At 41.1% G+C, this 25,777-nt stretch overlaps 1 protein-coding gene across 1 annotated transcript in view; it reads right to left on the bottom strand.

Annotated features, from left to right (window-relative positions):
* The window catches only part of LOC107594484 (A disintegrin and metalloproteinase with thrombospondin motifs 7), a 51,816-nt gene extending 26,431 nt beyond the window's left edge, over positions 1-25,385 (bottom strand). Inside the window, exons 1-8 of the mRNA XM_016284551.1 lie at positions 25,247-25,385; positions 20,340-20,432; positions 20,063-20,208; positions 17,614-17,780; positions 17,401-17,534; positions 8,840-8,960; positions 8,467-8,711; positions 5,153-5,300 (exon numbers count right to left, since the gene is read on the bottom strand). Coding sequence (XP_016140037.1) covers positions 5,153-5,300; positions 8,467-8,711; positions 8,840-8,960; positions 17,401-17,534; positions 17,614-17,780; positions 20,063-20,208; positions 20,340-20,432; positions 25,247-25,339 — 1,147 coding nt within the window. The 5' untranslated portion in view covers positions 25,340-25,385. The remainder of the gene's footprint in view (positions 1-5,152; positions 5,301-8,466; positions 8,712-8,839; positions 8,961-17,400; positions 17,535-17,613; positions 17,781-20,062; positions 20,209-20,339; positions 20,433-25,246) is intronic.
* Between the last annotated feature and the right edge of the window lie 392 nt (positions 25,386-25,777).

Genomic DNA, 25,777 nt, shown 5'->3' on the forward strand with positions numbered 1-25,777 from the left:
TGCACTGCTTCTCTGCCGCTCACTGCACAGAACAGACGCCGAGAGAGGTGACACTTCTCCTCAGACCTTGCGTTCGCGGGACAGCGCTGGTGAAATCTTCCAACTGAACCATAGCTAAGGTTTATCCAAAAAAGTTGCTAGGTTTGTTAGTATGAATATTCTATGGAAAAAAGCAACTAAAAGGGTCTGAAAGTTGCTAAATCTAGTGCTAAAGTCTCACTCGTGTGTGTGAGACGCGGGAACTGATAGCAGGGGACATTGGATATTTGTGGCGGTCAATGTGGATATTGTGGATGAGTTCTTCTGTGTCATCACGTTCTATTAGTTCTACAGCTTCAGTTTCGGAACTTTCACGCTTAGTAACACATACAGCTGTTCCCTCACCACAGTGCAACAGTGAAAAGGGACCCCTTTCAAACAGTGTCGTGTTCCGAATGTTGTTTAAGCGACATATTATTGCGATATTTAAAAAATTCATATCATAACAAAAATAAACACCGGTATTCGGTATGAACCGGTATAACGCCCAGCACTAGCATTTTTTTCCCTGAACAATGTCAGTTACTATGGCAATTCTCAATGCAGCAGTTCAAAATGTTGCCATTGTAGGTCTTTCCAACAAAGGCAACATTCTTCACAATCACAACAGAAAATCAAAACACTGCCTTAAACCCAATAGCAGAAAGACAAACAATCCTCTTAATAAGGCATCTAAACAAAACTGTTACCCAGAATGCAACACAGTGTAATGTCAGCTTCACGTACCTGTATAGAAACGGATGGCGATATTGGCAAGATAACTGCAACCAAGTCCACTGAGGGCGAGTTGAAATAAACCCATGTGCAGTTTATTTAAAGCAACATAAATAAAACAAACAACCAAACCAGACAGTAACTTGACATACTGTAACTTGGCACAGACTTGAACTTAAAATTTTGAAACACTCACCAACAGCAGGTACAATTAACAAAGCTAGACAAGAGACAATAGGAACATTAGGGCTATATATACTGTATCAAACAATTTGGGTCACATGCCATACACCAACCAAAGAAAATCTGACTCATACAACAAAGTAAAAAAAACCTAAACAAGAAACAAAACCTAAAAACCAATTGGACAACTTTTAAGTAACAATAATAAATAGTAAGGGTATTTTCTTAGTTTGTCCAGTATGGAAAGCAAAACTGATAATGTTCAAGCTTATCGATACTACAGTCTTTCATAATTTAGCCACAAAGCCCGTTTAAAGTGATAGTTCACCCAAAAATTCTAATTTGCTGTTAATGTACTCACCCTCAGATGTAGGTGAGTTTTTTCTTCAGTAGAACAGTAAAAAAGATTTTACCTGAAATCATGGACCTTGGTGATTTATAAGATGCAACTCTGAGACTGCACGTTTTTGAGAATAAAAATATATCAAGGTACACAAAATTAAAACACGTGATTCCTGATGATATACTGCGGTCTTATGAAGCGAAACGATTGGTCTGTGCAGGATACTGAATATTATTTACAACATTATTATCTGTAATCCATAGCCTCAGGCAACAGGGAGATATGATTATTTTCTGCGAACTGGTTCTTTCGGACAGTTCATTTAAATCATGATTACTGATCACTTGTTCAGTAATCATGCAATGCTGTAATGTATACATGTTATATTATTAAAGCATCCAAAATTGATGTAAAAACGTGGATGTTTTACATGTCTAAAGCAAATAAAGCTCACCTATTTACATAAACAATGAGAAACCATAACAAATTATTTCGCCGTCTTCATTCAAGTGCTCGGTTCACGCATATTACCAGCTCAACGGTCTTCGGTCTGAGTCGGAACTCAGTTCAGTGACTGTTGAAGGAGCTGGAGCTCTGAATGAGTTGGCAAAACCAGCATCATAGGATCATAATTTTGGCTCATTTCGAGTCGGAGTGACTGTCAGGCACGTCTGAAAGCGAGGTTTGATTGAGTAACTTGTAGATCTGTGCTGCTAGAGCTGCAAACTAGTTCACCAGTTTCTTGCACAGCCCGATTGTTTTGCTTCATAAGACCTCAACATATCTTCAGGAGCCACAAATATTAATTTTGTGTTCATTGATAAGCTTTTTTTATTCTCAAAAACGTGCAGCCGCTCACTTGAATTATGTATCTCCAAGGACCACGGTTTCAGCTAAAAATCTTCTTTACTGTTCAACTGAAGAAAAAAAAGTCACCTACATCTTTGAGGGCATGAAGGTGAATAAATTAACAGCAAATTTTCATTTTTGGGTGAACTATACCTTTAATATTGGGTTTCGGTACTCATAGCGATAATGTTATAACCAGCTTTCAGTGACAAATTCATCCCACAGAAAGTAACACTTTACTTGAAAACAAACTAAACTTCTGACAAGACCCCTGCTTCCAAATATGTGCCTTTTCCATATTAAAGTAGTATACAAAAAACAGTACTTCAAATCATTAAGCCATGGATATACTCACAGTGAAGTTCCTTTTTATTCTTCATTTAGGGGTAAAAAGAAGTTACAATTCCTTCACAGCAGTATACTGTTAGTTAACATCCCTACACCAACTATGCTGCTAAAACACTTAAATTTCTACAATAAGGCAGCCCTCCAGTGTTTATGTTTTTACTCACGGACGTTTGACTTCGACGGACTCAACAGTGAAAACGAACCAGAGATTTCCACGTCAAAGAGTGCAGAACCCCAGAGCTACCTATTATGTAATCGCCACGAACCAATGATAGTTCGAAGGTGTTTCCAGCTGGAGCAAACTTTTCGGAAAAGCTCAATTTGGCAAGCATTTTCGAATTCCGAAACAAATTCCAAACAAGCTTTGTTTTAGCTTGATTTTGTTCGAAATGATGTCACACCACTTCTTTCTTCGTTTTTGCTTAAAGTATATTGGGCCTGAACTCCATTCAAATTAGTTTTGGCCTAATTTTGTCCGAAATTATGTCACACCAGTTCATTCTTCTATTTAGCTTGAAGCATATCAGGGCCTTTAAGATGGCTACATACACAGTATTCATGAAATAGTGCGTGAACAATAAACATTAGAAATGACTGTCTGTCCACAGTCTAAAGGTGTAATGTATACATGTTATATTATTAAAGCATCCAAAATTGATGTAAAAACGTGGATGTTTTACATGTCTAAAGCAAATAAAGCTCACCTATTTACATAAACAATGAGAAACCATAACAAATTATTTCGCCGTCTTCATTCAAGTGCTCGGTTCACGCATATTACCAGCTCAACGGTCTTCGGTCTGAGTCGGAACTCAGTTCAGTGACTGTTGAAGGAGCTGGAGCTCTGAATGAGTTGGCAAAACCAGCATCATAGGATCATAATTTTGGCTCATTTCGAGTCGGAGTGACTGTCAGGCACGTCTGAAAGCGAGGTTTGATTGAGTAACTTGTAGATCTGTGCTGCTAGAGCTGCAAACTAGTTCACCAGTTTCTTGCACAGCCCGATTGTTTTGCTTCATAAGACCTCAACATATCTTCAGGAGCCACAAATATTAATTTTGTGTTCCTTGATAAGCTTTTTTTATTCTCAAAAACGTGCAGCCGCTCACTTGAATTATGTATCTCCAAGGACCACGGTTTCAGCTAAAAATCTTCTTTACTGTTCTACTGAAGAAAAAAAGTCACCTACATCTTTGAGGGCATGAAGGTGAATAAATTAACAGCAAATTTTCATTTTTGGGTGAACTATACCTTTAATATTGGGTTTCGGTACTCATAGCGATAATGTTATAACCAGCTTTCAGTGACAAATTCATCCCACAGAAAGTAACACTTTACTTGAAAACAAACTAAACTTCTGACAAGACCCCTGCTTCCAAATATGTGCCTTTTCCATATTAAAGTAGTATACAAAAAACAGTACTTCAAATCATTAAGCCATGGATATACTCACAGTGAAGTTCCTTTTTATTCTTCATTTAGGGGTAAAAAGAAGTTACAATTCCTTCACAGCAGTATACTGTTAGTTAACATCCCTACACCAACTATGCTGCTAAAACACTTAAATTTCTACAATAAGGCAGCCCTCCAGTGTTTATGTTTTTACTCACGGACGTTTGACTTCGACGGACTCAACAGTGAAAACGAACCAGAGATTTCCACGTCAAAGAGTGCAGAACCCCAGAGCTACCTATTATGTAATCGCCACGAACCAATGATAGTTCGAAGGTGTTTCCAGCTGGAGCAAACTTTTCGGAAAAGCTCAATTTGGCAAGCATTTTCGAATTCCGAAACAAATTCCAAACAAGCTTTGTTTTAGCTTGATTTTGTTCGAAATGATGTCACACCACTTCTTTCTTCGTTTTTGCTTAAAGTATATTGGGCCTGAACTCCATTCAAATTAGTTTTGGCCTAATTTTGTCCGAAATTATGTCACACCAGTTCATTCTTCTATTTAGCTTGAAGCATATCAGGGCCTTTAAGATGGCTACATACACAGTATTCATGAAATAGTGCGTGAACAATAAACATTAGAAATGACTGTCTGTCCACAGTCTAAAGGTGTGGTCACATTAGCAAAATGATGGCAAAATTTTCCTGGCAAAAAAGGTCTATTGTCTATTGTCAATTGTGTAGCAATGCATGAAGCACCACTTTCAAACCCAGGGAATTTGCATGACCAACTTGAATACGATAAAACGTTTTTGAACTCGCACTAAACTCCCTTACATGCAGATTCCACACACAAAATTTTACAGAGCAACAGAAAATGTGACTGCATTTTAATATCTTATTAGGCTGTCCAGTGAAATATTCCGCCATTATAAAAGTCCTGCTTCCAATCATGTTAAATTTGAGTTCATGTAGCATCAGCTGGTCCAAAGTCTGTTTCCTATAAAGTTCATGTCCTGTTTTATTTGGAAAAGCTCTCTGTCTGCCTGCATTTTTTTTCCTCAAAGCAATGTCTGTCGGAGAGCTAATTTATAGTCTGTTTGTTCAAACTAGCTATAGAGCTAGACTGAACAAACAGATCAACTGTTCACCATTTCTATATTCGTATAATATGAAACTATAAAAAAGCAAACCTAAAGTAAATAGGCAAATCAGTCAGGATGGGCTCTACTTGTGTATGGGCATAGGTTAAAAGCAGAAGTGTGCAATAAGATGACTCCTTACCAGTTCCACATGTGGCGCTACACTCAGTCCAAGCCCCATAAATCCACTGGAAATAAGAGACAGCAGTGCCATTGTTGGAGTCGACAAGAGTGTCTCTGCTTATGGTGTACTCGTACCTCACCCCTGGATTGGTCTCTTGAAAAAGCAGCTGGAGAACATTGAGGGCAGATTAAAGAGAAAGTTTGACACAAGAACACACAACATACAAACCCACAAATCTCAGACCTAGAATCTAGGGCAATGCCAAACATATCAATATATCAGGATTCTATGACATTGTATTGGTTACATGTCCAATTATTGAAGAAGCAGTTTCTACAAATGAGCAGATTTGGAAAGTTGTGAAAAAAAGAAGAAAAAAAAGAAGAAAACTGTGAGACAAGTGATATGAGTACCAGGAAAGTTGTTCTCTGGGGTTAATTTTCTTGTTTAAGTTCACCCGTGTACATTACATTCACTGTCAAAAGATATTGGTAATCTGTCATAACAACAATCACGAAGGTCTTAATTTAATACAGTACATTTGAAATTATACAATATTGGATATAGCAATATTCTTTTTAGCACACGTTTCAATTTATTGTGATACATTGCAGCTTACCTAATTGTGACAGTTGCCAGCCCATAATGTAAATTGTTACATATTTAGGAGTTTAGACCGGCAACTATTGTAAAATATTTGAAAATGTGAAATCTGATTGGTGGTACGAAGTAGTACAAGATATTTCCCTAACAGATGAACCGCCATATAATTATGACAGATTTTTTTTGTCTTTGCACAGCAAAACAGTAAAACCAAAAATGTTAGGTTGTAAGCTGCTTTCTTGCACATGAGATTAAAGAATATGGAGAGAGATAAGAGAATATGTAATTTGTCTGCCTCCCGCTGCTGTAGACATCCCTCTTTCTCCACTTGTGCAAAGGCTGCGAGCCAAAGGCCTCAAATTGCTCTGTGGGTGGAGGTCCTTTATCTAGAAGGCCCCTCTGCTACACATACTAGCCTAAATCCCTAATAAACAGTATCTTCTTATGTTAATAAAACCCAGTCCGCTAATGATTAAATTTGTGAATAAGCCTTTTATGCAATAAATTCAATCATTAAATCCAGTAAATCTTCAAACATATTTTGCTTTTTAAATAAGGAATGGAATAAAATCATACATTAATCTTTTAATGATTTAACTTTTCCTGTCAAATAAAACTGTTCTGTTGTCGCAGTTCAAATATTTATTGTTAAAGGAGATAAAAAAAGAAAAAAAGCAGAATTCCATACATTTATGTGTATATTTATTTTAGAAGTCTTTGGATAAACAGATTAGGCTCTGTTCTGAGAAATTAGCAGATTTAATTATTCATAAAGAATAGGCCTGTTATCCATTATAGTGTTTGAAGCTGTACATTTTTCCCTGGGGAACTGTCACGGGATGCTACTGTGAGGAGCACGGAGCAAGGAACGAGACAAAGAGTCCAGTTCAAACATATAGTATTTTAATAATATCCAAGGGAACAGGAAAACACACATAGCAAAGGTTGACATGAACAATTCCAGACCAGAACGGAGAACAGAACGGGCAGGAACTCAATTAGGCCAGATAACGAGGGGCAGCCAGGTGAAGAGAATAACTAATAACAAGGAACAGGTGAGAGCTAGAACAGGAACCAAACCAAATAAGGACAAACAGGAACATACCCGTGACATTACCCCCCCTGGTGGCGGGGGGGGGCACCGCACCCTGGAGGCTGGTGCAAGACAGGGACACAGGTACACAGGGAAGGTCTCCAGGGCGGATCAGGCAGTCCGAGGAGCCATGGCGGATCAGGGGACTCGGGAGGCCATGGCAGATCGGGCAGTTGAGGGGGCCATGGCGGAACGGGCAGTTCGGGGTGCCATGGCGGAGCAGGCAGTTCAGGAGGCCATGGCGGAGCAGGCAGACTAGGAAGCCATGGCGGAGCAGGCAGTTCAGGCTGCCATGGCGGAGCTGGCAGTTCAGGTTGCCATGGCAGAGCAGGGGACTCAGGAGGCCATGGCGGAGCAGGCTGTCCAGGAGGCCATGTCGGATCAGGGGACTCAGGAGGCCATGGCGGATCCTCCGTGACCTTAGCCGGCTTGGCCACCATGGCCGCGGGCATATAGCCCCCACCCCCAAAAATTTCTTGTGGAAAATTAGGAATTCTGGGGGGTGCTCTAGAGGAGCAGGCACTGGAGGGCGCTCTGGAGGTGCAGGGCTGGCTAACTCGGGGGAATCAGGAGACAAAGGAAACTCAGGGGACGATGGAGAGCTGGACGGGACCAGCGGAGACAAAGGAGAACTTTCTAGAGCGGATTCTGGGGTGAGGATAGGAGCCGAGAACTCTGGAGGTAGCGCCATGTCTAAGAGCGCCGAGTCAGCATTGGCTTGAGTCAGTGGCGGCCGGCGGGCTTGACGGCGAGCTGGTTCTGGATCGGGGCCGGACGCTCTCCAGACACCGGAGGATCCCTTCCTTCCAGCTTAGTCCAGTGGTGTCTGGGAGGTCCACAGGGCGATGGTAATTAACCCCGATCCAGAACACCGAGGGGAGTGTTGCGTCATCCAGCGCCGTTTTCGCGGCGATCCCGCAGAACTCCCACGCATATTCCCCAAAGGGGAGATCTCTGCGGGATAGGGCTGCGAAACAAGCTGCAATTTCTATATTCGCGGGGAGAAACTGGGAAAACAAAAAACTTTCAAAAACGGAAAAGAAACACAGGGAGGAGAGGCGCCGCTCACTTTTTGTCGGTCTGGAATTCTGTCATGGGATGCTACTGTGAGGAGCACGGAGAGAGGAACAAGGAGATGCAGAGTCCAATTCAAACATACAGTATTTTAATAATATCCAAGGGAACAGGAAAACACACGTAGCAAAGGTTGACATGAACAATTCCAGACAAGGGAGAACAGAATGGGCTAGAACTCAAATAGGGCAGATAACGAGGGTGAAGTGTGAAGGTGAAGAAGATAACTAATAACAAGGAACAGGTGACTACTAATAAGGAGAACAGGAACCAAACCAAATAAGGACAAACAGGAACATACCCGTGACGAGGAACACAGTCTGTTCTCTTTTTTCGTAAAAGAAGTTGTTTGTATATCTTTCTATGTGAGACGTTAAATTATAACGTTTACCATTTTAAGTCTCTATTTAAACTCTAAACCACATTTCAGGCATTGATTCACTCAACTGTGACCTAGTTTAGCAAAGCACTTTAGCAGGTGTCTCTGAAAAGAGACCACAAACATCATATGCTAGATTCTGCTCTAATGCAGTATCTGAGACTTTAGCATGGGACTGAGTACCTGAATCCACACTGGCTCCATGGTCGGTCCGGGGGAAGATAGGTTTTCCAGCTGCCCGGTCCTTTCGTAAGTGAATACTGTTCCTGCTGCTTTATACTCGCCATTCCACTGGATCGTCCAGCCACCGTTCAAGAAATATTTTTCAGGGTCATTACTGCGTAATGCCAAGTAGTTACCAGCCTCTGCGACTTCCTCAATACGGATGTCCCGTGCTCCTTCTGGAATTAGACCTATGTCTACATAGCCTGGGAGACAAAAATATATCTTGGCTTATTCAAACAAATGAACTAGAAAGAAAACAAACGTGTTATGTTATATTCATAATATGAATGCTGCTTTCAGTAAAATATAAACTGAGACTCATTTTACAAACCGAGCCCTTCACTGTCCTCAAAGGTCTTCCTCACTGTCTCGCATGTAGATCCATTTCCATGGCACACTCCACATTGATCCTCAATGGCATCTGAGTCAATCTCATAATCACAGCCTAAGTACTGACATGAAGAGACAGATCATAACGTAGTACATTGTTTAACTTTCATTCCATTTAAATATATACACATTTAATAACTTTCATCCTATTTAAATATATACACATTTCAAAATATATATTTTTGCATACCAACAGAGTGCTGCGCATGTGCATAGGGAACCACTGATTAAGGCACAAGAGGGAACCCGCAATCAATCAAAGATCAAATAAAACAGAATGATGAAGAACAAAAATAGTGAAGTAGTCCTTAGATCACTTCATTTCCAGCGATATCGTTGACTTGATTGCAAAGATATTATTTAAACTGAGCTGGATGTTGACATCACTGAATTCAATGATGAACTGTCTTTAACTGAAAAATTAGTGTTTACTATTGTCATTTTGCATTATTGACACTATTTTCCTAATTAATGCTGTTCAGTTGCTTTGTCACAATCTGTATTGTTAAAAGCGCTATATAAATAAAGGTGACTTGACTTGACTTGACTTATATGCCATGTTCTTTATAGCAGCATTTTGGAGAAATTACGCTGTGGAGAAAGGTTGTGAATGAAAGGAATATATCACCCAAAATGAAAATTTGCTTAAACTTTACTCACCCTCAGGCCATCCAAGACGTAGATGAGTTCGTTTTAGAACTGTTTACACTTGTAAACGGTGCTTGATCTGTGCAAATTTCTCTCCTGATTGAGATGACTTTTTCACAGCAGAAAGCAACATTACGGATAGAGGACTCACATTTTAGCTGCAAGCAGTGGTTTGAAGTTAAAAACTAATTGTGTATAACAAACATGCAGCTTTTCTCTCCACAATTGGACTAGAGTTGTGTGGATTTTTGTGATGTTTTTATCAGTTATATGGACTTTCATTCTGAAGGCATCCATTCACTGCAGAGGATCCTTTGGTGAGAAAGTGATGTAATGTTAATTTTCTCCAAAATCTGTTCAGATGAAGAATCAAACTCATCTTCATCTTAGATGGCCTGAGGGTAAGTAAATTTTCAGCAAATTTTATTTTATTTTACTGTATATACAGTCTAGTACTGTGCAAAAGTCTTAGGCCACCACCAGCGTTGTTGTTTTAGCAAAGTTTTAATGACTATACATATTCATTTTTCAGTCTCGTTATTAAGATACAAACAGAAAATATGTACACAAAACCTAAAAAACACAATTCCCTTTCAGTCGGTCACTTCTGACGTCACGTCGGGAACGATGAATTGGGAATGTCGCCAGAGAGAACAATCTACTTCGAGTGTAACTAAATGAGCCAATGCACATTGGCATGTGATATTTCCATCTGACTGCAACGCCCCACAGCGCAGGTATAAATAGGCAGCAGGTGCAATGCATATTCATCTTTTCGCTGAGGAGCTAAGCGGTTAATTTCTCTGCTCTAACAAAAAAGCTGATAGTGTTGCTACAAGAGCCAGTTGTGGCTGCACAGAAGCAGACAGAGGCCATTAGACACATCCTGCCCCGGTGGAAAGCTGCTGGGTCTTTTGTGATGTTTTTATCAGTTATATGGACTTTCATTCTGAAGGCATCCATTCACTGCAGAGGATCCTTTGGTGAGAAAGTGATGTAATGTTAATTTTCTCCAAAATCTGTTCAGATGAAGAATCAAACTCATCTTCATCTTAGATGGCCTGAGGGTAAGTAAATTTTCAGCAAATTTTATTTTATTTTACTGTATATACAGTCTAGTACTGTGCAAAAGTCTTAGGCCACCACCAGCTTTGTTGTTTTAGCAAAGTTTTAATGACTATACATATTCATTTTTCAGTCTCGTTATTAAGATACAAACAGAAAATATGTACACAAAACCTAAAAAACACAATTCCCTTTCAGTCGGTCACTTCTGACGTCACGTCGGGAACGATGAATTGGGAATGTCGCCAGAGAGAACAATCTACTTCGAGTGTAACTAAATGAGCCAATGCACATTGGCATGTGATATTTCCATCTGACTGCAACGCCCCACAGCGCAGGTATAAATAGGCAGCAGGTGCAATGCATATTCATCTTTTCGCTGAGGAGCTAAGCGGTTAATTTCTCTGCTCTAACAAAAAAGCTGATAGTGTTGCTACAAGAGCCAGTTGTGGCTGCACAGAAGCAGACAGAGGCCATTAGACACATCCTGCCCCGGTGGAAAGCTGCTGGGTCCACCCTACCACTGGCCCTGAGATGTGCGACCCAGAGATGGAGGGAGCAGCTCTTCGGGAGATGGTGACTGCACCACTCCCGCCCCCGGAGGAGAATCTTTTGTTTCAGTTTGTTTCTGTTCCGCCGCTGGCCCTACAGTCAGTGGTACCAAAATTTTCAGAGAAAGAGCAGTTTCCTCTGTCTCTGGGTCTCAAGATGGCACAGAGAGCGGTGGACGGAGCCGTACCACTCTCATCCTACTCTTTTGTCAGCGGGCAGCATTGGGCGGTTCGAGAACACAGCCAAGCATCCTCACACACCCTCTGCCCAGCCGTGGAACCAGGTAAGTGCTGCACCACACACTCAGACCCCACTTTGGGCCGCCACGGAGCACCCCAACCTGGGTCCCTGCGTTCCACCTCGCTGTCCCACTGCGGGTACATCTATGGATCCTTTGGTTGGTTCTGCATGGTGTCTGAGAGTCTTAGGCCACCACCAGCGTTGTTGTTTTAGCAAAGTTTTAATGACTATACATATTCATTTTTCAGTCTCGTTATTAAGATACAAACAGAAAATATGTACACAAAACCTAAAAAACACAATTCCCTTTCAGTCGGTCACTTCTGACGTCACGTCGGGTGCCTGGCTAGAGCTCCCCAGCTGGTCTCACTGGCTCCTTTCAGACCATCAGACTCAGCTATGCGATTCAGTTTGCCCGGCATCCCCCCAAGTTCAGGGGCATCCAGTTCACTTCAGTGAAGGCTGGCAATGCTCATGTCTTGCGCATGGAGATCGGAATCCTACTGGCAAAGGACATGATAGAATCGGTCCCTCCAGCTGGTATGAAGTCAGGGTTCTTCAGCCCCTACTGCATTGTACCCAAGAAAGGCGGTGGATTACGGCCGATCTTGGACCTGAAAGTTTTGAATGAGCACTTCACAAGCTACTGTTAAAAATATTGACGCAGAAATGCATTTTCTGCCTTTTCTGCGCTTTGCATTTGAGGGTTGAGCATATCAGTACAAGGTCCTGCCCTTTGGGCTGTCCCTGTCTCTCCGCGTCTTCATGAAAGTCGTGAAGGGGGCCCTTGTTCTCATGAGAGAACACGGCGTTCGCATTCTCAATACTATGCTCATACTGGCACAATCACGAGATCAGTTGTGCGATCACTGGGACCTAGTGCTCAGTCACCTCAGTCAGTTGGGTCTTCGGGTCAACTGGGAAAAGAGCAAACTCTCCCCTGTGCAGAGGATCTCTTTTCTCAGGATGGAGCTGGATTCGGTCGAACAGACAGCATGCCTCACAGAGGAACGTGTTCAGTGGGTGTTGAACTGCTTGAATTCGTTCAAAGGCAGGACTGTGGTCCCAATGAAAATATTTCAGAGGCTCCTGGGTCATATGGCATCCGTGGCGACAGTAACACCGCTTGGTTTGCATCATATAAGACCTCTTCAGCACTGGCTTCAAGACTGAGTCCCTAGATGGGTGTGGCAACGTGGCATTCACTGGGTGAAATTCACACTGGCCTGTCGCCTAACCTTCACTGTGTTGATGGACCCTTCATTCCTTCGGGCAGGAATGCCCCTAGAACAGTTGTCCAGGTATGCTGTTGTGTTCACAGATGCCTCTGCCACCAGATGGGGGGCCATGTACAATGGGCATGCAGTATCAAGGGTTTGGATGGGTCCCCAACTGCATTGGCACATCAACTGCCTCGAGTTGCTAGCAGTACGTCTTACACTGGACCGCCTGTTAGAGCCACAACAGGGCAAAACGTACTGGTCTGCATGGACAACACTGCGACAATTGCGTACATCAACCGGAAAGGTGGTCTGCGCTCCTGTCACATATCACAACTTGCCCGCCATCTCCTCCTTTGGTGTCGGAAGCATCTGAGGTCACTTCGTGCCATTCACATCAGAGGAGCACTCTGTGTGGCTGATGAGCTCTCACGAGTTGCGCTTCCGGGAGAGTGGACACTCCATTCCCAGGCAGTCCAGCTGATTTGGAGATGTTTTGGAGCCGCTCAGGTAGATGGACGCTCTGGCACACATAGTGAGTCTGCTTGCACAGACACTGTGCCAAGTCAGGGAGGACGAGGAGCAGGTCTTGCTAGTTGTACCCTATTGGCCCAACCAGACCTGGTTGCCAGAACTCTGGCAACAGCCTGGCGACAAACAGAATCTCCTGGCAACAGCCCCTCCCAGGTGGATTCCTCTAAGAGACGGAACACCCTATGACTTTCTCAGAGATGGGACACCCTATGCCACCCGTGTCCGGAACTCTGGAAACTCCATGTCTGGTCCCTGGATGGGACATGGAGGGTTTAGGTGACCTACCCCAGGAGGTAGTGGATACCATCACTTCGGCACGAGCACCATCTACGAGACAAGCTTACTCCTTGAAATGGAACCTGTTCATCGAGTGGTGTACTTCTCACCGAGAGGACCACTGAAAATGTTCGATCAGGGCCGTGCTTTCCTTCCTGCAGCAGGGGTTGGAGCGAAGGCTGTCTCCATCCACCCTCAAAGTATATACTGCTCGGCATATCGCGACCCCATAGGAGGTGGGTCGGTAATGAAGCACAACCTGGTCGTCAGGTTCCTTTGAGAGGCAAGAAGGTTGAATCCTCTTCGTCACCCCTCCATACCCTCTTGGGACTTGGCTCTGGTGCTTGGAGCACTTCAGATTGTCCCATTTGAGCCTTTGCAGTCAGTAGAGCTAAATATTCTATGAATGAAAACTTTGCTCGTGGTTGCACTGGCTTTGATCAAGAGGGTAGGGGACCTGCAGGCATTTTCGGTTGACGAATTGTGCCTGAAGTTTGGGCTGCCTGACTTCAATGTAATCTTGAGACCTCAGTCTGGCTACATGCCCAAGGTTCCTACCACTCCCTTACGGCATCAGGTGGTGAACCTGCAAGCGCTGCCCTTGGAGGGGGCAGACCCAGCCTTAGCTTTGCTCTGTCCTGTTTGCGCTCTGTACGTGGACTGAACACAAAGCTTCAGGACCTCAGAGCAGCTCTTCGTTTGTTACAGAGGCCAGCAGAAGGGAAAGGCTGTTTCGAAGCAGAGGATGGCCCACTGGATAATGGATGCCATTGCCTTGGCTTACCAAGCACAGGGCATGCCCTACCCACTGAGGTTGCGAGTTCACTCTACCAGGAGTGTTGCATCCTCCTGGGCATGTGACACCTCGCTGACAGATATTTGTAAAGCTGTGGGCTGGGCGACACCCAACACGTTCGCCAGATTCTATAGCCTTTGTGTTGAGCCAGTATCCTCCTGTGTTCTCACTTCAAATGGGTAGAAGCACCGAGAGGCCCTGGCTTGCTGCATCATAGTGTGCTATTTTTTGCCTCAGAGAGTTCCCTATTGGGCAAACCCTCCTTGAGTTCCTCCTTTACTTGCTGTATTCTTGAAAACCGGTGAAAGACTGGCTGCCCATACGTAGTGTCCCTGAGGGGATCCGTTATGTGTATTCTTCCACGCCCACTCTGCCATCTCTGCAAAGGTGTAGCCTCTTTAAGCCAACCCAGAGACTTCTATATGCAGTAAGGCCCTACGGGGTTATTCCATATAAGTAAATCTCACTTAGAACCTCCCTGTGGAGGATGTGGCTTCCGCAGCATTTCTTTCCCGCTGGAAAGGACACACTTTCCCAGTGTTATCCAAGTGTCACTGATCATCACTGTCATTGATCATCCTTCTCTGCATAAAGCCCTGTCCCATCTTCTGCTAATAGCAAGAGATTGGGAGGCTTATGCAGGGCACTGGAAGGGGCAGCATCAGTGGTGCTTTGGTAGGGATTCCCAACGTGACGTCGGAAGTGACTGACTGAAAGGGAATGTCTCGGTTACTTGTGTAACCCTCATTCCCTGAAGGAGGGAACGAAGATGTCACGTCCTGCCACAGTTGCTGTACCACCACTGAGCGGCAGGCTCGGCTCCTCAGCGAAAACCTGAATATGCATTGAAATGCTGCCTATTTATAATTATAAATTATATAATTATAAATAGCTGCAGGGCGTGGCAATCAGATGCAAATATTGCATGCCAATGTGCATTGGCTCGTTTAGTTACACTCAAAGTAGATTCATCCAAATTCGTCTGTCCTGACATGATCAGAGAATGAGGGGTACGCAAGTAACCAAGATGTTTTCATAACAAAATGGCTTCTTCAGGCAGAAGAAGTGTGACCTCCCTTATCACTAAGTACATCTTGTACTCTTTTGGGGAGACTGTCCTGAAGTTTTCTGGAGTAATCTTCTTATATATTATACCAGGCTACTTTCAGCAGTTTTTCTTTAGATTTAGGCTGTCTTTTATGTCTTTTTCTGTCCAGGTGATCCTATACTGCCTCTATAATATTTAGGTCTAGACGTGTATGGCCTCTGTGGAAGCCAGTCTATGACTGTTAGTGTTTTTCTCTCCAAATATGATTTCACCGCATTAGCAGTGTGCTTGGGATCATTATCATGCTGAAAAATAAAATAATTCCCAATCAGGTGCATTCCAGAAAGAATGGCATGATGAATTAAAACCTGTCTGTACTTTTCAGCATTCATGATCCCAGCTATTCGGACAATATCGCCAACACCACTGGTAGAAATGAAACCCCAAACCAGTACAGATCCTCCACCATGTTTTACAGAAGGTCGCAAGCACTCATTCTTCCATCTCTCTCCAACTCTTCTTCTCACATACTGTTGACAATTAGGTCCAAATTTTCAAACTTGGATTTGTCACTTTATAATACTTTTTTCCAGTCATCTTCATTCCAATCTTTGTTAGCTTTAGCATTTCTTAGCCTTTTCACCCCTCTTCTGAAAAAAAATGTGTTTTCTTGGCTACTACTCTTCCACAAAGACCACTCCTGATCAAGCTTCTTTAGACTGTAGAAGGGTCAATCTGACATCCCGATGAAGCTGCCAGATGCAAAGGTCCCAGCTACTTCTGGTCTCTCAAAGAAGAAACTCTTCTCATCAGATTTTTAAAGTTTTCTTGGCCTTCCAGTCCTTTTTCTGTCCTTGAGCTCTCCTGAGTCTTCACATTTCTTGAATACCACATTTTGGGTATCCAGTTTGTTTGTTGCTGATTTCCCTTTGAGAGTGGCCTTGCTGATGCAAAATTACGATTTTATGTCTATCAAATTCTGGGATCTTTGGCATTTTGAATGGTATGATGTTACTGAAAGTTGGCAGTTGTGGCCAAATGGTTAGAGAGTCGGACTTGTAACCATTAGGCCACAACTGCCCATCACCATTTTGTGGAAAGCGTGGCATCAGGCTAAATGCTGATTACCTTGATGCAGCCAGATCAGAACAGCATTATCAGAACACTCTGCAGGTGGTTGAGGCAGACCGGAAGCTGAGGCAAGACCTAAGGAATAAGATCATTGCAAACAGTTGTGGCCTAATGGATAGAGTGTCAGACTTGCAACCTGAAGGTTGTGGGTTCGGGTCTCAGTACCGGCAGGAAATGTAAATGAGGGTATTGAATGAACAGTGCTCTCTTCCACCCTCATTATCCACAATTCAATACCCTCTCCCACACTCAGCACAGTCGTTCCCATCAAAATGGTGGTGGAAATGGGTACACAAGTAAAGAAAATAAATAATAATTTTAAAAAAATACACCAGAAAGGCACCAAACCCCCAAATGCTCCTGGGTGCCACAGCAAAAATGGCTACCCACTGCTCCGGGTGCGTGTGTCCCACTACTCATTGCTGTGTGTGTGCACTTGGATGGTTAAATGAATGGCCAAACAATGAATGATATTCCCTCCCTCAATTAGAATGTTTGGTGGGTTTTTCCTTTAGTAGCATCTGCCAGGTGATCATTGTACGTAATCTTAAGTTCTTAGAAAAGTAACAACTCTCCTCAATAAATTTCCACAGTTTTACTGTCTACAGTAGTTTCACAGGGTTATGGGTTGGTTCAGTGAAACTGAAGATGTTTGTAGTCTACTAAATATTTAACTCCATTATTGTATGAAAGAACAAAACTGCATTAAAAATAGCTTCCTCCTCTGCACAATACCGTGTGAGAGTTTCAGCCTGTGGTCATACAAGGACTCATTCAAATATTTATTTGAATTAAGTTCGAGAAGAAGAGAGTGGAAGATGGTTTGCTCACACGTTCTCATGATTTCACACCCTACTGTTTTTGTGAGACTCTTGTGGTATTATTTCACAATAGACTGACCCTCAAGCTGACAGACCATCAATGGAAAATGACAAGTAGAAATGTACACGGACGGTATGAGACGGAGCAAAGAGGTCAAAGCCATTACCAACCTTACAAATTCCGTTAATGCAAATGTCACGGCTCTGACTGCCCTCATAGCACTGTGTTCCATCTACAACAGTGTCCAGCATCCTCTCAGAAAAGTGCTCATTCACAGGTCTACAGTGCAGCTCACACGAATTAACTGGAATGACAAACATAACCCTTCTGTGACATCTATTTAAAGAGTACGTGAGTGGCACATGTAGTGCTATTATGCGCACCTCTGTTATTTACATGTATCCATTTATAAAACTTTCCCTTATAAGGGAGTGTGTTAAAGCGGCTGCACTGGATGTGTCTGAAGCTGTGGTCCGCAGGGCAGGGGTCACGGTTACAGGTTTGATATCTGCGGCGCTCTCCGAGACAGTATTTACCTCCATACTTGGGTCTAAAAAACAAATGCATTAAATATTTAAAATGTCATTAAGTTCTTTAAAATCTGTATATACAACATGTTTATGTATACATAAGCCCAAAAAATACATATAATAATACGTGTTAGTCTAAAGCTTAAAAAGTCAGAAAAATCTTTGCCATGACTAGATCACCTTGTCAGAGCAGCTACTGGCTCCAAATGCAATTATGTTCTGTTATGTTATGTTATGATGTTTATTTTATTTTATTTATATAATGAGTAGTTGACCCAAAAATGAAAAACTGTAATTTTGTCTTTGTAAAAACACAAAAGAAGATATTTGAAGATTATTTCAGCTCTTGTTGTCCATATGATGCAAGTCAGTGGGGTCCACAAGCTCACTGGTGCTTGTGTCATGTAATGTCAGGCAATAACCAATGAGGTTTGATGTTACTTTTGATTTTGTCATTTAATTTGGGCTCTGTATGCATGATTTGATAAACGATTTGATTTGAGAGTGAATAAACTTCAAATTTGTTCTGTTCATTAAGGAAACTGAACACATTTTTTTCAGAAGACAAGTGAATTAAACTGCTGGATTACTTTTACGCTACCTTTCTGTCCTTTTTGGAGTTTGTGAACTTGGACCCCATTGGCTTATTTTGTATGGACAAAACATTCTTCAAACTATCTTCTATTTGTGTTCCGCAGAAGAAATAAAATCATAAGAGTTTGGAGTGGCATGAGTCTATTTTTTGGGTGAACTACTGTTTCAATGCAGTTGCAAGAGGTTTCTGGATGGTTGCTAGATGGTTTCCTAGCAAAGTCAAAAGAGCCCACCTCAATGCATTCACAAGCTGATTGTGTCCGAACAGGTATCCCAATAATAACTCTTCTGCCCACCCTCAGCTATCATTATTCAGGTAAACATGTAACTCTGTCCCAAACTCACACCATTGGTTGAGCCCGAAATTGATATGTGTAATTAAAGCATGACTTGGTTACCTTCTTGGCAAAGTCCACCCACAAATGGCTTATTCATAGAGTAGCTGTCCCTGTACATAAAACTGGGACAGGAGAAAGTATTCATGGGTTTATCTTCCCCAAAAGTGTAAACATGGAGACTCCCAGGCACCATCAATGCATTTAGAGCAGTCCGCACAGATCCGGCAATCTCTTTCCAGCTGAACCAATAGCTAGAGTTTGATGTGTGTCTACTGTAGTAGGCTGAGCCAGAAGGTGTTTAACCGGTGTGGGATCATGGCTGACTTGTTACATGGGAAAATAATTCAGATTCGGTTACAGAAGTGCTAGCCAAAATTCAAAGACTTGCCATAATATGCAGAAACAGGCAACGGGGAAAAACATGGGTAAACAAATAATGCTTTTACAACATGTAGGAATTTGATGGAATGTTTGAGTTTCGGTTGAGAAATTCTAGAAAAAAAAAGCTATTTACTAAGTACATAGTGGAAGTGGTGAAGAATAGAATAGTGGTAGATCTTTTTTCCCCACATCCTTAAAAAGTTCTTCTGAAATACGACGCAGATGTTGCAAATTTTCCATCAATTACAACATCTTAGAGATGCATTCACAAGTGGATCACAACCTGGTTCTATAGCTAACCATTTCCATTTTTGAAAACTTGCTTGGGGTGCAAATCATCTGCCAGGATAAAGAATCACAGTCCAAGCCAAATATAATGAAATGGTTATACTTCATAAACTCTAAACGTTTGGACCAGAGACAGTGACATTTTTATTGGTCTAGTGAGGCTCTCTGACACTGTATGGGTTCTGAATTTCTCACAATTTAACAATTTGTGGGAACCGCAGAGACCATAGAATGCCATTGCAGATGACATTATAAAATATAAAATAAATGATAATTACATGCATGAAACCCCAAGCACATTATGTTGACATGGTGGTGAGAAATAAATGCAATCACTTCCTCATCGAATGCTAGCCTAGAATGTGAAAAAAAGAGCTATTCAGAGTTTTGTGAATTTGTGGACCCCACTGGAGACTACTGTTGCTATGCAGTTGCTACTAGGGGTTTCTAGATGGTTGCAGGTATCCTAATAACATTTTTTGTAAGATTTTTTTTTATTCTGACATGCTGGTGAGAAATAAATGCATTCATTTCCTAATCAACCATAAACATACTAGTCTTTTCCCATACGATCTACAATAAAAATAGTTATTCTCATGGTTTGTGGTTTATCATAGTAAAGTGAGGGAGCACAAATTGTGTGTGTGTGTGTGTGTGTGTGATTTTCTGAAACTGGAAATGAAGGAAATCAGGAAACTCACACAGGGTTGACGCAGTCCCTCTGGGCATTCTGAACGCCTACACCGCATGTCCTGGTGCACTCGGACCACTCGCTCCATGAATCCCAGCCACCATTCACACTTTCAGGCTGGAAGCCCATCTCTACACACTCCCCGTCAAAACACCACTGACCAAAAAAGAAAAAAAAACAAATCCATCCAAGACTTTCAGCTAGTCAGAGTACAAGGCATTATAAAGGAGAACTAAGTGGTGAACTTCATGTGGTGAAATGAAAAGCCCACAGAAAGCCTGGCTTGCCTTGCCCTCACCGCACTTGGTCCCGTCCACAGCGCCATCCAGCCTCGAGTGGCAGGTTGAGCCCACTGTGCACCACAGGGTGCTGCAGATATTCTGAAGGGTAGAATCATTTAAGAATAATTAAGAATAGTTCAAAGCTACATAAAATGTTATTATAAATGTTTTAGAAGTGTCTTTATTCTTTATCTATACACGCCCATTTTTGCCACTGAAACATTTTAAAAAAATCTCACAATTCAGTATTTTTATATTTCATAGTTTGGACCTTTTTTATGGTAATTCTGAGGAAAAAGAAATATATAGAAACTCACAATTTTGAGTAACAAATGTTCAGAATTGTGAAATCTAAACTGATTGTGAGTTCATATCTCACAATTCGGACTTTTTTCTCAGAATTGCGAGATAAAAAGTCTGAACTGTAAAATAAAAACTCAGAATTATGAGAAAAACAGTCCAAATTGTGAGATTAAAAAGGTCAAAGTTACTTGATTTTTTTTAATCCTGTGGCGGAAACAAGTTTTCATACTTATCTATATTTATGTTGTGTTAAATTGTTGTATACTATTTCAACAAAAGTTATGTTAAGTGTCAAGTGGTGTAACTGTTAAATAACATATACTGTAAGTGTTCGTATTTTCAAAATGTTAGTTTACACAAAAAAAAATGTACACCTGCTCGCAACCATGGGTAAACGGTGTGTAAAACATTTTAGGCAAACAATGACATTTTGATATCACTATGTACTATAAGAATATTATGTTTCCAGTAGGCAATTTTAAGCAGTTGATGTGAAACTTATTTGACTTGCTGTCTGCAGTGGAGGGGCTTGAAGAAGCAGCTTCAACTTGAGTTTTGATACCCCCAGGGAATGCTAGTGCTTGAAAGTTAAGTTTGCATGGATACTTAAATTATATTGGTGGTGCTGGGGAGGCAGCAGGATGCCGAAACAGCTGATGTTGGAGCAAGGTGAGTGCTGCTCAAGCTCCAGCAGTTAATTGAAAGATTAGAATACGATTTCTATTTCAAATTGCGTTTAGGAATTTTATATAATAACAAAATTAATTAGGTAATCAATTAGTAGATATTTCATAGATAAACAAAAATGATCTGTCTGCATGCTTAACACTTTCATGATCTGATTACAGAACAATATAGCCAATTAGTATTTTTGCATTTGCACAACATACTGGAGCAACATTCAGAGATCATGGGCTGGGATTATGCTAATTGTGAATGATGAGCATCCTATTAATGACTCATTGGAATTTATTAACACACACTGTTCTGTAGCGTCTGGAACACTCCAACACACAATATATATTTTGTTAGCTAGATTTCACAAATACTTTGTAACACCCCAGGACGCCGAACAAGACCCTGGTTTCATGGTAACCCGATACATTTACAACCTTGTGGAATGCGAGCCGGCTCTCATTCTGCTTTCTCCAGAAACAAAGGGACACAAATGCACAGGAGAAATGGACTTTTCTACTAATTAATTCATAGGAAAACCTTCTTTGAATGAACACCCATTTTCTTCAGGCCAGTGTGTATATTATTGCTGTGTTGTATTTAATCTGTTGTATTATAGACTATTTTTATCCGTGCTTACGATAAACCACACATTCATATAAGTAACTATTTCATGTCTAGTATCTATGAATTCGCCTTCTTATGATCGAAACAAGTGTGTATATTATATGCTGATACCTATGCAAAGTCAATAATCATGCAGATTTATGTTACAAACTTATAGAATTGTACAGTAAGAAAGTTATTTCCTTTAACCAGGAAATTAACGTTCTTAGAATTGACAAGACGGTTGACCCTGAGTGGTCAGCTAAATATCTACAGTGGATCTAAAATATGAATAGTTAATTATAACTAGTTATGGTTAATTATTCATATTTCCCATGAGCTGATTCGCTACAGTTCTGATCTCATCAAAACTGAGGTTTATGATGTTTTTGTGATTCCGAAGGAGAGGGATTTTTGGAAGGGTAATTGACTTTTAAGGAAATGTAAATGATAGACAAAAGTATAAGTAATATTTAAATACAAGACACCTTTAAAGAAAATATTTTACTTTTAAAGACTTTTTGCCCTTTTTTAAATGCTGTCCAAAAATTGAAAATATTTTCATCACAGAACATGTCATGTCAAAATACTGTATATTATTTTTATTATTATATACTTTTTAATGTGCTTTTTAAATATATGAATACATCTGGACATAACAAATAAGTTTCACATCACTGACATTTTAAATGTCACATTGAGAAATTAGGAAACCGCATGTGCTTTATTTGAGGTCTCCTATGGAATCCTGAAATGCATGGAGTTGTATACTGTAAATTGTAAATGGCAAACCTTGTGTGTTGTGCACCAAACACAAACATTCAATGCATTTCTAAACCTCTGCAATTTCTTCTGGTGTCATTTCTTGAACTGTAACTGCCCTGATAAGGAAACTGAAGTCTGGCTTTGTCTGTGTCTGAACGACAGAGTGCAAACTCTTTTACTGTGTCTGTGACATTTGGCCAATAATTGAAAGATGTTCAGTATCTGCCAACAGCTGCTGCAGAAAGCACAGAGCACATTACTGATGTGATTTGGCATAACCAACAACAATTCTGCAATCTGATGCCCTTTTCCGTATTTTAATTCTGCAGGATGCCAAATATAAATGGGATATGTTGGCTTTCCCCCTCATTGTTCAGCTAGCTTAGGTGAAAAAATTGTGATTTCAAGGTAAAGAGCTCTTTATGTTACATGGTTTACAAAGCAGTTATTCTATTTGGAACATAAGCCCTGCTATACTAATGATGTGATTTTCCCACTAAAACAGCTGGGAATCAGATGGTACTGATGTAAGAAGAAACTGAGACTCCCCCAGTGATGGAAAAGTGTGTGTGTGGTCTATGCCTTACCAGACACTTGAACTAATAGAGGTTTTTGTTGTTCACAATTTAACAGTGAGACATTTAAAGCAGCCCATGGGCCTGGAAGTACATTAATTGCTAATTGGAATAGTTTCCTAATGAGATCAAATTCAGAAAAGCATCTCAACCGATCTCTGTTGAAAAGACCAGCATGGCTGGCTGTTGTGTTTTGGATGCTGGGGTGCTGGCATTGCCAATTAAATATACTGATTAAGCACGCTGGAAAAATGGGAAAACCTAGATTATCTGATTTATTCTATAAAATGATTTATTATCTACACAAAAAATTGTGTTGTGCATCATCTTGGCAATTTGAAGGTGCCACCTGTAGGAACACTACAGGTGCATCTCAATAAGTTAGAATGTCGTGGAAAAGTTTATTTCATTTATTTCAGTAATTCAACTCAAATTGTGAAACTTGTGTATTAAATAAATTCAATGCACACGGACTGAAGCAGTTTAAGTCTTTGGTTCTTTTAATTGTGATGATTTTGGCTCACATTTAACAAAAACCCACCAATTCACTATCTCAACAAATTAGAATATGGTGACATGCCAATCAGCTAATCAACTCAAAACACCTGCAAAGGTTTCCCGAGCCTTCAAAATAGTCTCTCAGTTTGGTTCACTAGGCTACACAATCATGGGGAAGACTGCTGATCTGACAGTTGTCCAGAAGACAATCACTGACACCTTTCACAAGGAGGGTAAGCCACAAACATTCATTGCTAAAGAAGCTGGCTGTTCACAGAGTGCTGTATCCAAGCATGTTAACAGAAAGTTGAGTGGAAGGAAAAAGTGTGGAAGAAAAAGACGCACAACCAACCGAGAGAACCGCAGCCTTATGAGGATTGTCAAGCAAAATCGATGCAAGAATTTGAGTGAACTTCACAAGGAATGAACTGAGGCTGGGGTCAAGGCATCAAGAACCACCACACACAGACGTGTCAAGGAATTTGGCTACAGTTGTCATATTCCTCTTGTTAAGCCACTCCTGAACCACAGACAACATCAGAGGCGTCTTACCTGGGCTAAGGAGAAGAAGAACTGGACTGTTGCCCAGTGGTCCAAAGCCCTCTTTTCAGATGAGAGCAAGTTTTGTATTTAATTTGGAAACCAAGGTCCTAGAGTCTGGAGGAAGGGTGGAGAAGCTCATAGCCCAAGTTGCTTGAAGTCCAGTGTTAAGTTTCCACAGTCTGTGATGATTTGGGTCACTGCACCCGTTTACTAAGAAATTTTGGAGCACTTCATGCTTCCAGCTTTTTGAAGATGCTGATTTCATTTTCCAGCAGAATTTGGCACCTGCCAAAAGCACCACAAGTTGGTTAAATGACCATGGTGTTGGTGTGCTTGACTGGCCAGCAAACTCACCAGACCTGAACCCCATAGAGAATCTATGAGGTATTGTCAAGAGGAAAATGAGAAACAAGAGACCAAAAAATGCAGATGAGCTGAAGACCACTGTCAAAGAAACCTGGGCTTCCATACCACCTCAGCAGTGCCACAAACTGATCACTTCCATGCCATGCCAAACTGAGGCAGTAATTAAAGCAAAAGGAGCCCCTACCAAGTATTGAGTACATGTACAGTAAATGAACATACTTTCCAGAAGGCCAACAATTCACTAAAAATGTTTTTTTATTGGTCTTATGAAGTATTCTAATTTGTTGAGATGGTGGGTTTTTGTTAAATGTGAGCCAAAATCATCACAATTAAAAGAACCAAAGACTTAAACTACTTCAGTCTGTGTGCATTGAATTGATTTAATACACAAGTTTCACAATTTGAGTTTAATTACTGAAATAATATATTGAGATCCACCTGTATATTAAAAAACTGCATAGAATAGAAAATAAGTATGCAAACCATATAAAATCACTTTGACACAACCTACTTTGGTCACTTAAAAATAACCATTAAATTATGTTGAATTGAGGTATTCGTTGGTTTAAGGGAACATCTTACATCTACATCGTCACAGAGCAGTGAGCTGGATCCGTACTGGAACTTGCACTGATGAGCAGCGCTGTACAGGACGCCAGGGGGAGCAGAGTCCATTTCCAGATCGTCTCTGACAGGAGGGTCATCCAGACACCAGCCCCAGCCTCGACTGTGAGGAGCATGACAAAAACACACCACATGTAGAAAAATACTCAGGTAAAGGTTTCTGATTTTGGTGCAATTCATTCTCAGATTAGTACTTTCATAGGTTGCAATATTAAAGTATTGGGTTACACTTTACTTGAAGGGGTGTGCATAAGACTGACATGACACCTTCATAATCAAGACATGACACATGTCATGAATATGAAGGTTTTTATGCATGTTTATGACAACTGTCATTAAGTGTCATTCGCTCAGTTATGTAATTTTTAATGCAAAGATGACATTGTTTGAGATGTCTTTGTTATGGGCTATGGTTAGGGGTAAGGGTACGGGTAGGGTTAGGTTAGGGTTAGGTCAAATAATGTCATATTTGCATTAAAAATGACATAA

The sequence above is a fragment of the Sinocyclocheilus grahami genome, unplaced genomic scaffold, assembly GCF_001515645.1.
Source record: "Sinocyclocheilus grahami isolate Dianchi unplaced genomic scaffold, SAMN03320097.WGS_v1.1 scaffold184.1, whole genome shotgun sequence".
NCBI lineage: Eukaryota > Metazoa > Chordata > Actinopteri > Cypriniformes > Cyprinidae > Sinocyclocheilus > Sinocyclocheilus grahami.